At 51.4% G+C, this 19,639-nt stretch overlaps 1 protein-coding gene across 7 annotated transcripts in view; it reads left to right on the top strand.

The window, feature by feature from the left end:
• VRK3 (VRK serine/threonine kinase 3) overlaps positions 1-19,379 on the top strand; it is a 40,169-nt gene extending 20,790 nt beyond the window's left edge. For 5 of the 7 annotated variants that reach the window (XM_036012598.1, XM_036012596.1, XM_036012597.1 and 2 more), the window contains 5 exons: positions 4,180-4,312; positions 5,644-5,764; positions 12,027-12,085; positions 16,655-16,815; positions 19,045-19,374. In XM_036012598.1, the coding sequence (XP_035868491.1) occupies positions 4,180-4,312; positions 5,644-5,764; positions 12,027-12,085; positions 16,655-16,815 (474 nt within the window). In that variant the 3' untranslated portion in view covers positions 19,045-19,374. Of the gene's footprint in view, positions 1-4,179; positions 4,313-5,643; positions 5,765-12,026; positions 12,086-16,654; positions 16,839-19,044 lie in introns of all 7 variants that reach the window. The other 2 variants (XM_028529555.2, XM_036012594.1) reach the window with 2 other exon arrangements.
• The last annotated feature ends 260 nt before the right edge of the window (positions 19,380-19,639 follow it).

Raw genomic sequence — 19,639 nt, 5'->3', positions numbered from 1 at the left:
GTTTGCTTAGTTTCTTTTGGTTTTGCTTTAGGTGTGGTTGTTAATAATTGTGAGTTTGCTGTCCTTTTACTATACATATTTTTTCTTTATCTTCTTTTCTTAGATAAGTCCCTTTAACATTTCATAAAATAAGGGCTTGGTGATAATGAACTCCTTTAACTTGACCTTGTCTGAGAAGCACTTTATCTGCCTTTCCATTCTAAATGAAAGCTTTGCTGGATAGAGCAATCTGGGATATAGGTCCTTGTCTTTCATGACTTGGAATACTTCTTTCCAGCCCCTTCTTGCCTGTAAGGTCTCTTTTGAGAAATCAGCTGACAGTCTGATGGGAACTCCTTTGTGGGTGACTGTCCCCTTATCTCTTGCTGCTTCTAGGATTCTCTCCTTCATTTTTACCTTGGCTAATGTAATTATGATGTGCCTTGGTGTGTTTCTTCTTGGGTCCAACTTCTTTGGGGCTCTCTGAGCTTCCTGGATTTCCTGGAAGTCTATTTCCTTTGCCAGAGTGGGGAAGTTCTCCTTTATTATTTGTTCAAATACATGTTCAATCTGTTGCTTTTCCTCTTCCCCTTCTGGTACCCCTATAATTCGGATGTTGGAACATTTAAAGATGTCCTGGAGGTTCCTAAGCTTCCCCTCGTTTTTTTGAATTCTTATTTCTCCATTCTTTCCTGTTTGGTTGTTTTTTTCTTCCTTCTGGTCCACTCTATTGTTTTAAGTCCCAGTTTCCTTCCCATCACTATTAGTTCTCCATGCATCTTCCTTCACCTCTTTTATGGTAACCTGCATTTTTTTCATCTAATTTGCACCCAAAATCAATCAATTCTGTGAGCTTCCTGGTCACCAGTGTTTTGAACTGTGCATCTGATAGATTGGCTATCTCTTAGTTGCTCAAAAGGATGAGTCTTGGAGCATTGATCTGTTCTTCTGTTTAAGACATGTCTTTCTCTCTCTCTCTTTTTTTTTTTTTTTTTTTTTGGTCTGGTCTCTCCTGTTACAGTGAGGGGTGGAGCCTTAGGTGTTCACCAAGGCTGGGCACCCCAGTCGCTAGATTGTGATGTTGTATGTGGGGGCAGGAGGGAACAATGGCAGTAGCTCTGTTCTCCTGGGACCCCAGTCCCCTCCCTGGGATCCTGGGCTGCGCACTCTGCCCCGGTCCACAATCACTGCCTCAGTAGGTCCGCCACCTGCCGCTTGCGTACTCAGGGTCCAACCGCTTCAATCTTGTGCGCCCCAGATGCCTTACATGCTCCCGGTTGCCCTATGCACCCACTGCTCTCTGCTCTCTACGCCGCGACCCGCACTGCAACCCGCGCCGCAACCCACTCCCGGTTGCTCCTCTCTGCTCCTCTTACCGGTCTGGATGAACAGGTCTATTTCAACTTCTTGGCTGTCTGACTTCCATTCAGATAAATTCTCTGTCCATTCTGGGTGTTATTCTGCCTCTAAATTGTTGTTGTTCTAATCTTGGTTGTGTGTGGAAGTACGGTGTATCCACCTATTCCTCCATCTTGCCGGAAGTCAAATAAATAAAATCTTTAAAAAAGAAAAAATATCTTTAGAAAAAGAAGCATAAGTGGTAGGTACAAAATAGTCAGGGGGAGGTTAAGAATAGTACAGGAAATGGAGAAGCCAAGGAACTTACATGCACTACCAATGGACGTGAACTAAGGGGGGATTGCTGGAGGGAAGGCAGGTACCAGGCAGAGGGGGACAAAGGAAAAATTGGGACAACTTAATAGCATAATCAATAATGTAATAGCATAGTCAATAAAATATACTTTAAACAAAGAAAAGTGCTTTATATTCTGTTAGAAGTATGAATTGGGCAACCTCTTTGGAAGGTAATTTGCACATAGCAGTCAAAATCTTAAATATATATGTTGTTTGACCCACCAGCTCCTCTCAGGAATATATCCTGCCCACACACTCAGGGGGCTGTTCAGAGATGTATGTTTAAATATGCAGCGTTCCTCACAACACTGATTGTAACAGTAAAGTAGGAAAACCTTCAATACATACTCCCAGTAGGGTGCTGATTAAATGGTGGGGTTTTTTTTTTCATATTTTGTATTGTTATTCAAGTACAACTGTCTTCATTTTCCCCCCACCCCAGCCATCCCCACTTTCCACCCTTGATCCTTCTCCTCTTTGGTTTCATCCATGTGTCCTTTATACATGTTCCAAGTAGATTCCAATTATTTTTTCAAATGACATGACTTAAGAAAAAAAAAGTTTAAAAAGGGAGGAGTGCAATATATTGGTCCAGGGAATGGAAAAATGGAGGACTTCACTGGTTTCGGGCATGGCTGAATCTAGGACCAACTGGTCTTTGCCAGGCAAGACTCTCTTCCCTCAGCTGACAAAATCACCACCAGCAAATCAGGCTTAAATCCCTGAGCTTAGCAGCCCAGTAGAAATAGATCGGGTGAGCCTCACCTCAGTCACGTGGGCTGAGTTGGAGAAAGGAGATCCCAGGGAAAACCCTCAGGCTATGTTAGTCAAAGCTCTCCAGAGAAGCAGAACCAACAGAATGCACAGAAAGAGACTGAGTATAAGGCATTGGCTCTCACAATGATGTACAGCAACGATTTTCCACCAGTGTGCCACAAGAATTTTTAAAGCATGCAATATCTGACTAGTCAGAGACACTGACCTCTTTTCACTTAGATTATCAAATTTTTTTGAAAATGACAACACACCAGTAGCTGTCCAGGGAGAATGAATCAAAATTATACCTATTTTTTTTTTGTCAGAACAACAAAAAATACAGTTTTTAGTGTGCTGTGGAATTTTAATAATTTGTTTATGTGTGCCGTGGGATGAAAAAGGCTGAAACTCACCAGTGTACAGAATTGTACAGAAGATCTGTTATAAGGAATTGGCTCACAATTATGGGGACTGAGAACCTCTAGATACGCCGCTGGCAAGCTGAAGGCCAAGAAGAGATGATGGTGTGTTTCTGGTCAGTCCAGAGGCCTGCAAAACCAGGAAAACTGACTGTGTGAGGCTGGCAGTCTCAAGGCCCGAGGAGGGTCAATGTTTCAGTTCAAGTCCAAGGCCGGAAAAGGCCAATGTCCCAGCTCTTGCAGTCAGCCAGGAGTTGTCCCCGCTCACACAGCCTATTCAGGCCCTCAACTGCTGGCTGAGGCCCACCCACATTAGACAGAGCGATCTGCTTTACTTAGACTATGATTTAAATGTTCATCTGATCCAGCCCTGGCTGGTGTGGCTCAGTTGGTTAGGCATCATCCTGCAAACCGCAAGGTCACAGGTTTAATTCCCAGTCGGGGCACATGCCTAGGTTGTGGGTTCAGTCCCCAGTCGGTGCATGCAAGAGGCAACCAATGAATGTTTCTCTCTCCCTTTCTCCCTCCCTTCCCCTCTCTCTAGAACCAATAAAAGGGGGGAAATTTTTCATGTTAATCTTCCTGAGAGACACCCTCATAGACACACCTAGAATGTTTGGTCAAATATCTGAGCACCCAGAGAGGTTATATTTAAAATTAAATACCACAAACTGTGACCAGAAGAAAAGGCTGTAGATCTGTCTTGGACAAAACCAATAGTTGTCCTTTGTCCAAATGGCAGAATGCAGTGAGCCATTAAAATGCAGGTGGGACCGACTGCGTGCCTGGCCAAAAAACACTTTACTTTCGGTTTTCAACTCAGTTAAGCCTCATAGCCAGCCTGCAAGGTGGGGACTATCGTTGTCTTCATTTTACAAACGGAGAAATCAAAGCACAGAAAAGTTAACATAACTTGCCCAAGGTTGCACAACCCCTAAGGGCCATGCTGGCACTTGAATCTGATCTCTCTGGCTCAGAGTTAATGCCCTGAACTGCACTTGAAGCACAGAAAGCTGGACGCCCAACAGGAGGTACAGTGAGATCCCTTTGTGGGAAACTAGAGCCCCTGCCCCGTCCACACGTGTTTGCCAGTTATTTAAAGGAAACTGTTTGAAGCAATAAGGTGCTATTATCAGTGGTTACTTCTGGGTGATAGGTTTAGGGAGCTGGGTTGCAGTAGGGATGAGCGGTTTAGGTTCTTTTCACTTTCCACTCTTTGGTGCTGTTGGGCATTTATTTGTTTCTGGTTATACGCCCAGTTGAACTGTCTGATTTCAGAGTCCAGGGTCCTAACTTCCAAACTGCATGGCTTCTCCCCATGCCCACACAGGTGACCCTGGCAGGCTACGGCTTCGCCTTCCGCTACTCCCCAAGCGGCAGACACGTGGCCTGTGTGGAAGGCAGCAGGAGCCCCCACGAGGGGGACCTGGAGCTCATGAGCATGGACGTGCACAAGGGATGCGGTAAGAGGCCAGAGAAAGGGGTCAGGACCCTGGAAACACGCTTCTCATACAAGGGCAGCTCTAGGTTTTCACAGCCACGGACAGCAGAGGACCAGACACTGGAGTCATCTCAAGGAGCTATGACAGGGACTTAAAATTAAGAATAGAGCCCTGGCTGGTGTGGCTCAGTGGACTGAGCACCAGTCTGTGAACCAAAGGGTCAGCTGTTTGATTCCCAGTCAGGACACATGCCTGGCTTGTGGGCCAGATCCCCAGTAGGGGTGCGTGAGAGGCAACCACACATTGATGTTTCTCTCCCTCTCTCTCTCCACCCGTTCCCCTCTCTCTAAAAGAATAAATAAATAAAATCTTTCGAATGAAGAATAGTGTCCCCAAGCATTGGGGAGTTGGGGGTAGTGGTTCAGCACCAAGGACAGAGGTCAGCCGGGCACAAGGAAACCCTGCAGGTCCAGAGGCCCAGATTCAGGATCTGGTGGAGACTTGGAACATGACAGTTGCCCACCAGTCTCCCAGGAGAGGCCGCTGAGGAAGCAGTTGGCTCCCTCTGTCTGCAGCTCAGGAGTAAACTGCGGACGGAGACTCAGAGGTCGACAGGATCTCAAGAGCTGTCAGCCGAAGCCCTGGGAGAGGAGTGAGACTATCCAAGCAAAGTGTGCAGTGAGCAGAGAACCCAGGGCAGGTTCCCCGAGGAGGTCACAGGCTCTCTTTCCCAAATCCCTTGAGCCTTGGCCGTCCATGTGCCTTCATCCTCCCCGCAGACTGAGCTCTGAGCCCACCTCGGGGAGAGGCATCAGGTGGCAGAAGGCCAGGTACAGTGGGCTCTCGGTGTCAGGCGAATGCCTACTCGAGTTGTCCAAATCATGACATCTGGCCAGCATAACAAAAATAAAACCCAGTGGTCGTCTTTGCTCCCCTGCTGAGGCTGTGTGTGTCCTGTTCTGTGTCCTCTGCGGCTCTGGTAACCCCACAATACAGCCATCTCCCCACTATACTAAAAGACTGGGACCCAGCCACACTCTTGTCGACAATTTGAGAAATTGGATGGGCTGGTGCACAGGGCTCTGAGGGCTCATCGAATAGATGAAAGACAAGGAGATGAGGGAGTGAGCTAGTGCGAGCAGAGATGGAGGGAGGGCCAAGACAGTGAATGAGTGACTTAGAGACGCGTGAGAGTGGGCAAACAAAGAGTGAATGAGCAGCCAAGAGCCCGTGTGTTTGGGTGGTGGAATGTGTGAGTGCTTGGTTGAGTCAGTGAGAGAGAGAGGAAGGGGCTGGGCGTGGCAGTGAGTGGAGCATCCAGACCGAACTGCCACCTCCTACCCTCTCCCCAGGGCCCTTCCGCCGCAGTGACCTCCAGTCCCTGGGCTACTGTTTGCTGAAGTGGATCTACGGGACCCTGCCGTGGACAAAATGCCTGCCCGACATCGAGGCCGTCATGAAGCTGAAACAGAAGTGAGTCTGGGGGTCATCGGAGCCCAGCACTGGCCCGGCACCCCTGCAGCAGGGGCAGAAGCTCAGAACCCCACAGGGGGCAGAAAGGACGGGGAGGCGGCGTCCAGCAGAGCCAGGGCCTCTGCAGTGCTCAGGCGTTTGCTCTACAGCCTTTTCCAGCAGACCAGAGTGTGGGCTCTGGAGCCCCACTGCCTGGGGTCCAACTCCGGCCACACGGCTATGGAGGACTGCGGAGGCACCTTAACCTCCGAAAGCCTCAGTGTCCTCAGTGAGATGGGATCCTATTAACACCCACTGTGGGGGGCGATGGAAGGGTTCCGGGGAGGCAGGGACACAGCACTCCGTGGAGAGCCCAGCCTGCAAAAAACGCTCACCACGCACTGGACCGTGTGACTCATTCATTCCTTCACGAGCATGTGGGCAACTGAGCAGTAGTAGGTCTGGGCCCTCCTCAGCACAGCAGCAGCAGCCGCTGGTACTCACACCTCCCCTCCCTCACCTCTGCGTGTAAAACCTCCAGAGCCTGCTAGTTCTGTTTACACATTCAGCACCAAGGACAGCGCCCCCACCCGGCCCCTGGAGGCTGGGAAGGGAAGTGCTGAGGTGTAAGGTTCAGCACCAAGGACAAAGGTGCCTGTTTGCAAAGAAAAGTGCTGCCGCTGCGGTTCAACAGCACAGGCAGAGGGACATAAGCGCGGGGCCTTGGTCTTGGGCACCAAGGGCAGTCAGTGGACAGCTGGAGGGACACAGGGAAGCACTGCAGAGGCCCAGAGGACGGGATTCAAAATTTGGTGCAGACTTGAGGCTGAGAGCTGTCCAGGAGTCCCCCCCGGAGGGCCACCTGGAGGGTAGTTGGCTGTCAGTGTCTGAAGTGCAGAAACGAGGTCTGCACGGAGATTCAGACCTCAGCGGTATCTCGGGAGTTGTCAGCCGCGGCGCTGGGAGGGGTGAGCATTTCCAGGGAGGCCGTGAAGAGTGGGAAGCAGGAAAACTCTCCAGTGAACAGCATTGCGTCCGCAGCTTCTACGTTCTTAGCTTGCTGTGTTCCTCCCAAGCCTCGCTCGCTTTATCCTTCCCCTTCAATGTGCCCCATCTGCCCCCTCTCACCCATGGATACCCACCCACGCGAGCATGCCACACTCATGTTCTACTGACATGTCAGCTTTAACATATCTGTACCCTTAATCTTTCGTGATGGTGGCGGCACTGTGTGGTCTGACTTGCACAAATGGTGTTCGCTAAAGCAAACCTGTTCCTGGCCTTTCTCCTGCGCCACTGTGTTCGCCAGCTCTGACCCCAGTGTTCCACATGCCTGGGGTTTCCTGCTTCTGACCACTGCTTTTAAAGAAGTTTGTACAGACATGTTTGCGTCCTTGAACACTGTACGATGAGTGTACTTACTCTGCATAAATAGTGCTCTGCTTGAAATTCCATTGTTTCTGGCCTTCTTTCAGTGCTGTGTTTCTGAACCATCATCTACGTCGCTGGTTCGCCACCTCTAAATACTTCTCCTGACTTTGCTTGTTTAAATGCACCTCTGTCCTCGAAACACTTTGAAGCCCGTGTGTCCCCAGGGCGGGAGGCTGGACACAGCCTCCCTCCACTGAGCCCTCAGCTGTGCGGCACCTGCTGTGCTCATGAGTCGTTCTAGGCCCTGGGGCACAGGATCCAGTAAGACACGCACCCCTGCCCTCGGGGAACTTCCACACCTGCTAGGGGAGAGGGGAGATACCAAGAGTGGAGCACAGTGCAGGTCAGGGGTCAGACCGGTGGGGCAGTCAGAGCCCTGGGGAGATCCAGCAGGGTGCTGGGGACGGGCAGGGTGCGAGCACCTGCCACTCTTGTAGACTTAATGGTCAGTGTGGGTGTCACAGCAAGGGTGACGGGCCAGCCACCTCCAGAGGGGCAGTGAGGCAAGGAGGAGGCCTCACTTTGGTTGATGTGCCCCTAACATCCCTGCAGAAGGAAGGAAAGACAGACAGAGGCCTTCAGCTCCCAGGCTTCCGCAGGCTGCCTCTGCCACAGAGCCTGGCAGACATGCCTACTGCCTTGTTTCCTTGGGACTCACTGCTGCTGGAACTTGCTCTCCAGCTCTCCCATAGCTTTCCACCTTCGAAGTGCAGCCGGGTGAGAACACGGGTCATAGGACGGGGGCACAGGCGGCAGGAATGTGCCGCCTGTCCACTGACGCATTGAGTGGGCCTAAAGCGTGTGGCCCACTCCTTTACATGTTCTGTTGGCTTAGTTAGGGCCAAGATGGAGTTGCCCTTGCGAGCAGACCCCACAACAACGCTGTGGCCCAGAGGAGGCAGCCGTTTGCTTCCCTCTGTGGACACCCCCAGGGTGGGAGGTGGAGGGTGGCGGATGCCTCCGCCCCCTTCCTCGGGCACATGTCCTTCTCCGGGCGCCAGTCCTGCTGCCACCGTCGCCCGTCACTTTGAAAGGGCAAGACCGGAAACAATGTGTGTCTCTTGGTCATGTGGCCACCCTGAGCTGCAGTGGGCTTGGGAAATGTCTGCAGCCTGTGGCTGCCGACCCTGGGGGTCCTGCCATCCAAGGGGAGAGGTGACACTGGGGGGGCGGCAGGGAGCAGGTCCTCCACAGTGCCACATGAGCTGGCGTCATGTTTCTGAGGGCAGGGGCCACACTGGCTCTCTTTGTCACCGTCACCGTGTCGTTCACAGTGCAGTGCTGGGTGTTGGTGAGTGCCCACGAGATCGCTGTGAAATGAACACATGAGCCTTTGCTCTCAGGCCTGGGCTTCCGTGTAGACACGCAGGTCAGGCAGACAGGCCCCAGCCTTGGGGATTCCCAGGCTGGAGGCAGACACTTGGACAGGAAGCAGACGCTGCATGTGGTGGTGGAAGCCCCCAGGGGCCGCTGTGGGAGCAGAGGGGAGGCACGTGACCTGGCCTCAGCCCACTGGGACCCTTGACCCAGGGGATGCCTGGCTCAGTCTATAGAGAACAGAGTTATTTCCCAGGTAGGCAAGGGGGAAGCGAGATTTCCAGGCCGGCAGGATGGCACTTACGTGAACTCTTCATTCATTCATTCATTCATTCACTCATTCATTCATCTAGGACCTATCTTCCTAGGGCATCAGTGTGCCAGCCCTGTGCTAGCAAATGCTGGAGGTCAGCTGAGGGCCCCTCTTGCCATCAGTGGAACCACCTGCTGAGGCTCCAATGGGCTGAATCCTCTCTCCCTCTACCTCCCTAACTCCTAAGAGGTCATGTTTCCTTTTTCACATCTCTCTCACCTTCCCCTTCATGATGACCTCAGGTGCCTCGCTCAGAGGCTCCGCAATCGCCAAGGTGGTGCAGAGTAAAGAAAATGGGTCCCAGTAAGCGTTTTAATATTGATGATTTCAGTACAAATAGCACTTCATTCCAGAGCCCCCGATTCCCACCGCAACTACAGAGGGAGGGTGGGGCAGGTGAACGGGCTCCACCTGGAGACCTGCGCAGTAATATCGCCGTCATTCTGGACCCCACCACCCAGAGTCGAGGCAGTAACGAAAAGAACCACGAGGGGGCGATGTTGGAGCTTGCAACTTTTCTGGAACCCTAACTTGTCTTCCTCTGGGACATCTTAGTGGTTGGTGCGTGTGGCCTTTTTCCACTCAACAAATATTTGTTCATTTTGTTGTACATCCTAGTTCATGCCAGAATGAATGGCTAAAAGAAACAAAAGCCCTGTGGACTGAGCGCCAGCCTGCAAACCAAAAGCTCACTGGTTTGATTCCCAGGCAGGGCGTGTGCCTGGGTTGTGGGCCTGGTGAGAGGAAACCAATTGATGTATCTCTCACACACTGATGTTTCCCTCTCTTCCTCTCTTCCTCCTCCTCTCTAAAAAAGTAAATAAATGAAATCTTAAAAAAAAAAAAAAAACGAAACAGAAGAGACACTGGGATGCCCTGTGCCTTTCTGGTGTGCAAAGAACCCAGCCAGGAAAGGACAGACGTGACCCCGATTTGGTCCCTGCTGTTAAGGCTGCCAGCTGGGCAGGAAAATCCCACCACCACTGACAGCGACTGCCGGTGGGGGAAGGACTGCTCACTTGCTCTGTCACTCATTCATTCATTCACCACACACATCCTGAGGCTGTACATGCATCTTGCCAGGTGCTATAGCGCATCTGTGGCCTTCTGTACAGGGTGCGAGCAAACTCAGGAGGGATGGACTTCCTCTGCCTGGAAAGGCCAGGGGAAGCTTCCAGGACACCAGCCCTTGAGCTGGGTCCTGAAGCGGGAGCAGCCACCCAGTGGGGTCAAGGGAATCAAGGGAAAGGCCATCCAGGGCAGAGAGGGCATTATGCGGCCAGAGATGTTTGGGGAGCTGGAAAAACTTTGGTGTGGCCAGAGCGTGAGATGAAGGGGAGGAAATCAGGGAGACAGGGTCAGAAGGGCCCGCCTGCTCCCAGGGACTTTCCTGGGGATCCATAGGAGGGCTGCGAGCTGGGAGGGGCAGAGGCAGCTCTGGGCATAGAAAAACTCTCTGGGACCGTGCATGGGAGATGGGAGACCAGGGAGGAAGCTGGGGTCCAGGGAGAGGGTGAGGCCTGAGCTGGGCCCAGAGTCATGCACAGAGTGGGGGGGCGGGGGGGCAGAAAGGGCTAGGAAGCAGGCGGGTGGGGCTTGGGGACTTCCAGGAGGGTGGGGGAAGGGAAGGACAGTGCCCAGGGTCTGGGTGGACATTGGAGATGAGCCAAGGACGTAGATGAATTTCTGTTTTTCCTGAGTGGTCCAAGAAGGGTGTGTATGTGTTTATGTATGTATATTGTATACAACTATCTGTGTGGATAGTCATTCTTCATTATTCACGGATTTCATGTGTGTGAATTTGCCTGTTCACTCAAATGTATCTGTAACCCCCACATCAACACTCAACAGTGCTCTCGAGGTCATTCTCAGACACATGCAGAGTGGGCAGAACTTAGGGTGGCCTGCTGCCCACGGTCCCGGTGGAGGTCAGACAGGCTGTGCCCCGCCTCTTTGGGTCGGCTCTCTCACTGTAAGCCAGCATGTGGCCTACTTTATGCCCCACTTTCCACCTTTTTGTGCTTTTTGTCGGTGATTTTGCTGTTTCAAGTGGCCCCAAGGTGCGCTCTCCCTCTCAGGCGCCTGCCCACACCTTTCTTCCCTCTCAGGTAGGCATCTCCTGAAGTCTAAGGGACCCACGAGACTTGCAGCCAGGGCAGCGGCAGCTCATCCCAGGCTCACCCCCTGTACCTGTCCCCAAGGCCCCTTTCCTCTGACTCCAGTGAGCTCAGGCAGCCTGGCCCAGGTGCTTCTGCTGCTGCTGCTATGCTAAGCCCTTCCCTGCTTCACTGTGCCCCACTTTAATGAATGTACTCTCACAATCAATCAATCAATAATACAGTGGCCCCAAGCACAGGCTGCAGTGCTGTCTCGTGTTCCTCAGCGTCAGAAGCAGTGATGTGCTCCCAGAGAAAGGCCGTGTGTTAGACGAGCTTCCCTCAGGCACGCACCCAGTGCTGCTGGCCACGAGCTCCATGTGGATAAATCCACATTATGTTAAATAAGATGCCTTCGAAAATAACCACATAAAACAAGGTTCTTATGTATTGATAAGTCGATGAAAATGTCAGGAGCAGCCCTGGCTGGTGCGGGTCAGTGGATTGAGTGACAGCCTGAACACCCAAGGGTTGCTGGTTCAATTCCCAGTCAGAGCACATGCTGGGGTTGCAGGCCAGGTCCCCATTAGGGGGCACATGAGAGATAGCCAATCCATGTCTCTCTCTCTCTCTCTCTCTCCCCCTCTCCCTTCCCCTTTCCCTAGAAGTAAATAAATAAAATCTTTTTTTAAGCTTCCCCCCCCAAAAAAGCCCTGGCTGGTATGGTTCAGTTGATTGAGCACTGGCCTGGGGACTGAAAGTTTGCTGATTTGCTTCCCAGTCAGAGTGCATGCCTGGCTTGCAGTCAGGTCCCCAGTTGGGGGTGTGTACAAGAGGCAACCAATCAATGTTTCTCTCTGTGTCTTTCTCCTCCTTTTTCCCCTCACTCTAAAAATAAATATTTTTTTAAAAAAGAAAAGAGAATGTTGTGACTGGAGGCTCACAGGCACCTAATACATTTCCCCTACAAGCAGATTCAGAAGTCGCTAATTCAGTGTTCAGGGTGACTCCACAGGGCGTAACTACCATGAATAATAAGGATCTACTGTGCAGCAATGAGACGCTTTGTCTAAATGGTTGCTGTCCCTTCCCCAAAAGACCTTTGCATGTACCTCTGTCCTCTCAGGTTCCTTGACAATCCGGAGGCCCTGGTGAGACAGTACAGTCGCCGGATGAGTCTCTCAGGTATGTCCTGAAGGGGAGGGACAGGCGGGGGCCATGGCAGGACAGGGTTGGGGGGGCTTGGATCCATGCAAGGTCGCCTGTCTTTAACACACCTCTGTTGTCCTTCTTTGAATATTTCAATTTGCATATGTGTATGTGCTCATCGTAGAAAAACAAAAATCTTGCCCTGGCTGGTATAGCTCAGTGGATTGAGCATAGGCTGCAAACCAAAGGGTCACTGGTTCGATTCCCAGTCAGGGCAGGTGCCTGGGTTGCCGACCAGGTTCCCAGTGAGGTCCATGTGAGAGGCAACCACACGTTGATGTTTCTCTCCCTCTTTCTCCCTCCCTTCCCCTCTCTCTAAAAACAAAATTTAAAAAAAAAAATATTCTACCCAAAATTCAGAAGTGTCTCTGAATAATAACAATACACATGCACACAAAACCTATGTACATGCCCTGACTGGAATTGAACCTGTAACTCTTTGGTGTATGGGATGATGCTCCAACCAACTAAGCCACGTGGCCAGGACATAATGATTTTTTTTAAAGATTTTAAAAAAGATTTTATTTATTTTTAGAGAGGGAAGGGAGGGAGAAAGAGAAAGAGAAAGAAACATCAATGTGCGGTTGCTGGGGGCCATGGCCTGCAACCCAGGCGTGTGCCCTGACTGGGAATCGAACCTGCAATGCTTTGGTTTGCAGCCTGAGCTCAATCCACTGAGCTATGCCAGCAGGGGATTTTTTTTTAATGAAATCATATTTTGTATATTGGTCTCCACGTTGTTTTTTTTTTTATGTAAGAAGAGTCTACCTTGGAGATTTTCTGTATCAGTTTTTGTAGAGTTTCGTATTTTTTAATCTGTGGTAAAATACACCTAATGTCAGTAATTTAATGCTGCAGTTGTGATTCATTAGTCACGAAAACCAATTTAATGGGTTGAAAATAAGATTTTTAAAATTTTTTAAAATATATTTTTAATATATTTTTTATTTTAGACAGAGGGGAAGGGAGGGAGAAAGGAAGGAGAGAAACATCAATGTGTGGTTGCCTCTTGCACACCCCCCTACTGGGAGCCTGGCCTGCAACTCAGGCATGTGCCCTGACTGGGAATCGAACTGGTGACCCTTTGGTTCTCAGGCCAGTGCTCAATCCACTGAGCCACACCAGCCGGGGTGGATCTTTAAAAATTTAAAAGAACAGAAAATATATTAGTGCCTCACAAGTATTAAGGAAATATGAGCTGTAAGTTTCAGAGATACATGTTTATACACGTATGTACATATGTGGGTAACAGGTTATAATATAAACTGTATTTCTAGTTATGTTTCAGTTTTTAAATACTTGAAAACCAGTACTGCATCTGGGTGCATCAGCCCACCATACAATACACGATATAATGCACCATATGAATGAATGTATCAAAATATTTTGCTAACTCTTCATTGATAAACCTTTAGAACCTTTAGATTGTCTCCAACTTTCTGATATTATAAACTCTTTACACGTTTTTTTTCCTTTACTGGGTTTTGGTGTAAATACCAATCTAATCTTTGCTTATAAAATTATTTAAACCACCCTGGCTGGCATAGCTCAGTGGATTGAGCGCGGGCTGCGAACCAGGCATCGCAGGTTCGATTCCCAGTCAGGGCACATGCCTAGGTTGCAGGCCATGACCCCCAGCAACCGCACATTGATGTGTGTGTGTGTGTGTGTGTGTGTGTGTGTGTCTCTCCCCCCTTCCCTCTCTAAAAAATAAATAATTTTTTTAAAAAAGTATTTAAACCAAACAGAAACACATTACATAAAAAGTGAAAGTTCCTGACCCTTCCTTGCCCCCTCCCCAGTCATACTTTTAGAGAAATCCAGTGAGCACATATCACGTACCTACTGCTTTGTAACAAACCACATCAAAACAGACTGACCTAAAACCACAGCCATTTCTTTTCTTTACGACTCTGGAATAACTGTCAGACCGGGTTCAGCCCAGCGGTTGATTGGCTGGTCTTCATGCCCCGGGTGGCTCCACGGGGCGGGGGCTGGTGAGTTCAAGTGGCTCCTCTTCCTCCCTCCCATCTGGCGATAGGTGTCTGGTTGTCACAGGCAGGCCTAGGAGTCCTCAGGTGGGATGGCTCATCTCTGCTCCCTGGGTCCCGCACCCTCCAGCAGGCTGGAGGGGGCTTCCTCATGAGGTGCCCTTGGGGAAGCCTTCCAGGAAGGCAAGCGTGGACACTGCCAAGCATGGGGGTCCAGGAACGGCAGGTCCTCCACATTCACTCCCAGCGTCAGCAAGGCCAGCCCACTCTCCAGAGGTGGGAAGCAGCAGTCACAGGGTGAGGGGACAGGCAAGCAGGGACGGCAGGAGTGGAGACTCCGCCAGCTGCAGCCAGTACTCCATCTGCGTACGTGCCAGCATGGATAAATGCTTGCACGCGTGGTTTTGTTTTACAAAACCATTGGTTTTTACAAAACTCTGAAATAAAAACAGTCTCATCCTGCACACGTTTTGGTCAACATCTTGCTTTTTACATTCCTGACCATCGGGCTCTTGATGTTGTTACTCACACATGCATAGCAGAGGTTTTTCACAGCTGCACCATATTCGTAGTTTGGCTAAACCATCCTTTTTAAGGCCAGTCCCTGTTATTGGAGATTTAGGCTGTTTTTGGTTTCTGTGTGTGGTTTTTTTCTCCCAGTGTTCTTTCTGGAGAACTCCTACAGCGCCCTCTAAGCAGGAGGCAGGATGAAACAGACACGGATAGTTCCTCTGATGCCTCAAACTCTGTAAGGGCTCACTTTAAAAACATTTTTTTAATTACTATTAGAGGAGAAGGGAAAGAGGAAGAGAGGTAGAGAAACATCAATGTGTGAGAGATGCAGTGATGGGTTTCCTCTCACCTGCCCACAACTGGGGGCCTGGCCCACAACCCAGGCATGTGCCCTAGACTGGGAATGGAACCGGCGACCCTTTGGTTCGCAGTCCGGCGCTCAGTCCAGTGAGCCACACCAGCCAGGGCAAGGCTCACTTTTTAATTTCCTGAAACCACTGAATTCAAGTCCTGGCTGTGCTGCCCAAGTTACTCACGCCTCCAGCCTTGCGTTCGCGATCCTTGAGGACTGAGTCCCGAGCTCCTCGTAGGCCAGGGCGGGGCTTGCGTGATTGACCTGGGGATGAGGGCGGGGCTGGCCCGCCTGTAGGAGGAGGAGGTCGCAGCCTCTAGTCAGGTACCTACCAGGCGGGGGAACTTCCGTGGATAAATGTACCTCTCAGAGCCTCAGCTTGGGTAGAAAGGGGCCAGGAACAGACCCCGACCCCGGGGTTGCCCAGGGAATTCAATGCAGAACGGCCTGCGCAGAGCTCCGCCGCAGCCCTGATTATCGAATAAACGAGCGTCTTAGTTTAGTGGCGGACATTCCCCAGGTGGGGATTATTATGCCTGTTATCGGTGTGATAACGGACGCTTTTTGAGAGAGTGATGATGGTATTGTACTTATTCAGGAGGGAAAGAAACAACAATAGCAAAAAGTCTTTATCATTTAAGCTGTGTCCCTGGGGCCTGCATCTGTGAAGCCAGAACTGTTTTGCATTTTGAAATGGGGGGGGGGGGGGGCGTGGAATGAAAACATTACTGTGAAACTTACCTGAAATTCAGGCTGCAGCATCCGTAAGTCTGGGTACAGCCACGCCCATTCGCTCACTCACTTGCTGGCTGCTTTTGTGCGAGAACAGCTGAGTTGAGTTCTTTCCGACACAGACCAACCAAAAATGTCGACTCACTGGACTTTCCAGTAAAAGTTTGCACGTCCCCGTTTTAGGGGTCCGCTAAAGATTTACAGGTAAAATGACAATTACCTGGGATCTGCTTTCAAACAACACAGGAGGGACAGTGGTAGGGTTCAGAAGAAAGATTAGCTTTGATTGACAGTTGCAGAGACCAGTGATGGGTTTGCAATACTGTTTCTCTGTTGCGTATGTCTGATGTTTTCCAAAAAAATTTTTTTAAAGTCCTGGCTGGTGTGGTTCAGTGGATTGAGTGCCAGCCTTTGGCCTGCAAACCAGAGGGTCACCTATTCGATTCCCCATCAGGGCAGGTGCCTGGGTTGCGGCCCAGGTCCCCAGTAGGGGGCACATGAGAGACAACCTCACACTGATGTTTGTCTTCCTCTTTCTCCCTTCTCTCTATAAAAATAAATAAAATCTTTTTTAATGTTTTTATTTATTTATTTATTTTTAGAGAGAGTGGGAGGAAGGGAGAAAGAGGGAGAGGAACATCAATGTGTGGTTGCCTTTCACGTGCCCCCTACTGGGGACCTGGCTCGCAACCCAGGCACTTGCCCTGACCAGAGATCGAACCGGGAACTCTTTGTTTCACAGCCTGCATTCAATACCCCTGGGCTATACCAGCCAGGGCTAAGTAAAATCTTTAAAAAAATTTTTTTTTAAATCTCAGTGCCTGTGGCCACGCCAGGCACAGGGGTTACACTGACTAGATGGGCTCCGTGAGTGAAACCCTCAGGGCGCAGCCACCCATGCTCAGGGCTGGGGGCCCCTCTGAAGCCTGTCCCGTGGTGGGGGTGTCTCGGCCACAGAGGCCCCGCAGGAGTACCTGCAGGAGTACCTGAAGATGGTGATGGCCCTCCAGTACAACCAGAAGCCGCCCTACACCATGCTGAGGATCAAACTGGATGCCCTGCTGGAGAAGCTGCGGGTGTCGGCCTACGGGCCCATAGACCTCAACATAGCTCCGTAGGTGGGTTCCTCGGGGACCAGCCTGTGAGTCTGAACCCCCAACCCTGCTCCCCGGACCTCACTTGATGTTTATTTATTCCAGGTGCCAACATCCTAGTTAGACGCTGGATTTTTCCACAGGGTTCTTGAACTTTCCAACCCCTGCCCAGCACCTCTCCCCCACCCCCCCAAGCAATCACAAGTAGCAGAAACCTGACTCAAACTGGCTTTTCCAAAGAGGCGGGTTGATGGGTTCTTGCAGCTAGAAAATTCCAAATGGGGAAGCTTCAGGCATGATGGGATTCCCAGCCCAGAAAATAGCATGGAGGTACTATCTGCCTCTGTCTTTCTCTGTCCTTCTTTCTTCCCTCTGTCCCTCCAGCCATCCCCCTAGAGTCTCTGCTCTCCTTTTGGTTGGCTCCCGCGTCTGCCCTCGCCCCCAAAAAACCTTGCTGGCTCTGTGCCCCTGCTGTTTGCATGTCGTGCTTCATCCCGCGGCCCTTCTTTTCAGCGCAGAACGTCCTTGTTTACGCAGCGCCGCGTTCCGTGCGGAGGGAGGGGTGCTCCCGGTAACCAGCGCAGGCCTGTGGTCGCTTTGTGTGAGAGAATGCACAGAAATTTGGGGGAGGTCAAAACTAAATGCACTTCACTAAACAGCTTTGGCAAGGCCGCGTGGGCGTTCTGAAGAGGAGCTTCCCCTCGATCCTCCTCTGTCCATGGAGCTGAAATTTCCTCTGGGCCGGCTGGGATCAGAGCTCAGGATTGGTCTAACTCAGGCCTTCCGCCATGGGGGCGAGAACAGCTGGGGGCTTCGGTCACTGTCTACAGACACTCTTGGTTGTCACCACTAGGGAGAGGGTGCTACAGGCATCTAGTGGGTGGAGCCTGCAGCTGCTCAGCCTCCCACAGCGCACAGGCCGGCCCACCACAGAGATTCGCCAACCCTATTAACGTAGTTCGTGCCGAGGGTGAGGGAGCAGCCAGGTCTTCAGGTGCGCTCCTGGTGGCAGCCGCAGCCCTCTTCCTGGTGGCACTTAGGTTACACTGCTTCCTTACTCCTGCACCCTTCACTCACGTCCCAGGGCGGACAATGTGATCACCCATAGGTAACGCTGTTCACCCAGGCCTGGTCCTGGAGCTCGCCGAAAATGCCAAGGCGTGGGTTCAGTTTGTTCCGCGGGATCATGAGGTCTCGCCTGAATGACAAACACTTTCCAAAAGTGAAGGCGTGTGACTTCTCCACCCAGTGTGCCCCGGACCCAGTCTCTCCAGCCTGGCAAGTGGCTGCTCTGTCCCTGAGCTGCCCGAAAGGCCTCGGGGTCCTCCCCAGGCCCCTCCCTCCTCCAGCTGTCCCTCCTTGTCCATTTCCTCCAGGTCTGGGCCCTGCCCTATCCCAGGGACCCCGCCCTCCCCCAGATGGTGTACTGTGCGGTCATGTGCCCTAATCACCTGCTGGCATGAGCTCCGTGAGGGCACATCATGCCTTGCTCCAGCACCCCTGTCTCTCCGGCACGTTGCTGCCTGGCATGCCCGTGTTTATCGAGGGGCTTCGCCAGCCTTCCACGGGGTGCAGGCCTGTCCTCCCTGCCTGCCTGTCTGCGCAGCACAACAGCCGCGTTTCAGGGCCATTATGGTTTCCGATCTGCTTGCTCTCCAGGGACCTCTAATTCAGCAGCAGGTTTGCCCCTCAGTTGGGAACGTAATGAGATGCTGTTTAAGGAGCCCAGTGACCTCCGGATAACTTAAAGGTCACTCCACCTCTGCTCTGTGGCCACTCCTCGCCTTGGCCAGGGGCCCGCCTTCCCCTCCTCCAGTCCACTCTACGCCAGCCACCGTCCTCTGCTCATCTGCCAGATTCCACCAAGCCCGGTCTGCCTCAGGACCTTTGCACTTGCCATGCCCGTGGTCTGGAATGCTTTTTCCCTTCCGGCTTTGTGCAGCTGGCTCCTTCCCGTTTCTGGCTCTCAGATCCTGAGGCCCCCTGACCACCCCTGCCCTTGGGGGGCCTCCTCACCTCCTCTCTTACCCATCACCTCTTCTCTACACAGCCATGCCCGCCTCGGAGGGAAGCATGTGTTTAATTTGTAGAGTCTCCACCTCCCTTCTCAGAACTGTCAGCCCAGCGAAGGTGTCTTGTTGCCCTTGTCTGCGGTGGGTCCCAGTTCCCAAGAAGGGCTTGTCCCACAGCAGAGCCTTAAAGGGGGCTCCTTGGATGCATAAGATGCTCACAGCAATTTTTATTGTCTTCCAGAACTTTCAAGTCCCAGTTTGAAGTAGAAAAAAAGAGAAGAACTGTGACTCCAGGCCTGCTGTAGACATGCTTCTAGAAAGATCCCTCAAATGTGCATTCCTGCCACTGCTTTCAGAGACGCTGCCTGTCAGTTTCAGTTAGCGTCAGGGCACCTGGCAGCTGGGCCCCAGGCGATGTGAACGGCCTCCCTCCCACTGTCCCACCTTTCAGCTGCCGTCTCCCAGCAGCCGCTGGGTCATGAACAGAGAAGACCCCCAACTCACAGCCCCTCAAGGAGACCCTTCCTGCCACTGGCACCACTATGCTTTGGTAATAAATTGTTTCACTGGAGCTTGGAGAGTTGCATGTCTGCAAAAGAAATCCCTCTTGAAAAAGTCGAACTCCCTTTTTCCCCCACCCACCCATCCCCTCAACCTTTCCAGACCTCATGGGGCCACCCATCAATGCATTCGCCCATCCTTCTGCCCATCCTTCCATTCATACACAGATGCTCTTCAACTTACAATGCGGTTACATCCCATTATAAGTTGAAAATATTGTAAGTTGAAATGCACTTAGCCCTGGCTGGTTTGGCTCTGTTGGTTGGAGTATTGGC

Source organism: Phyllostomus discolor, chromosome 12 (genome assembly GCF_004126475.2).
Source record: "Phyllostomus discolor isolate MPI-MPIP mPhyDis1 chromosome 12, mPhyDis1.pri.v3, whole genome shotgun sequence".
Lineage (NCBI taxonomy): Eukaryota > Metazoa > Chordata > Mammalia > Chiroptera > Phyllostomidae > Phyllostomus > Phyllostomus discolor.
This window is presented reverse-complemented; position numbering and strand designations above follow the sequence as displayed.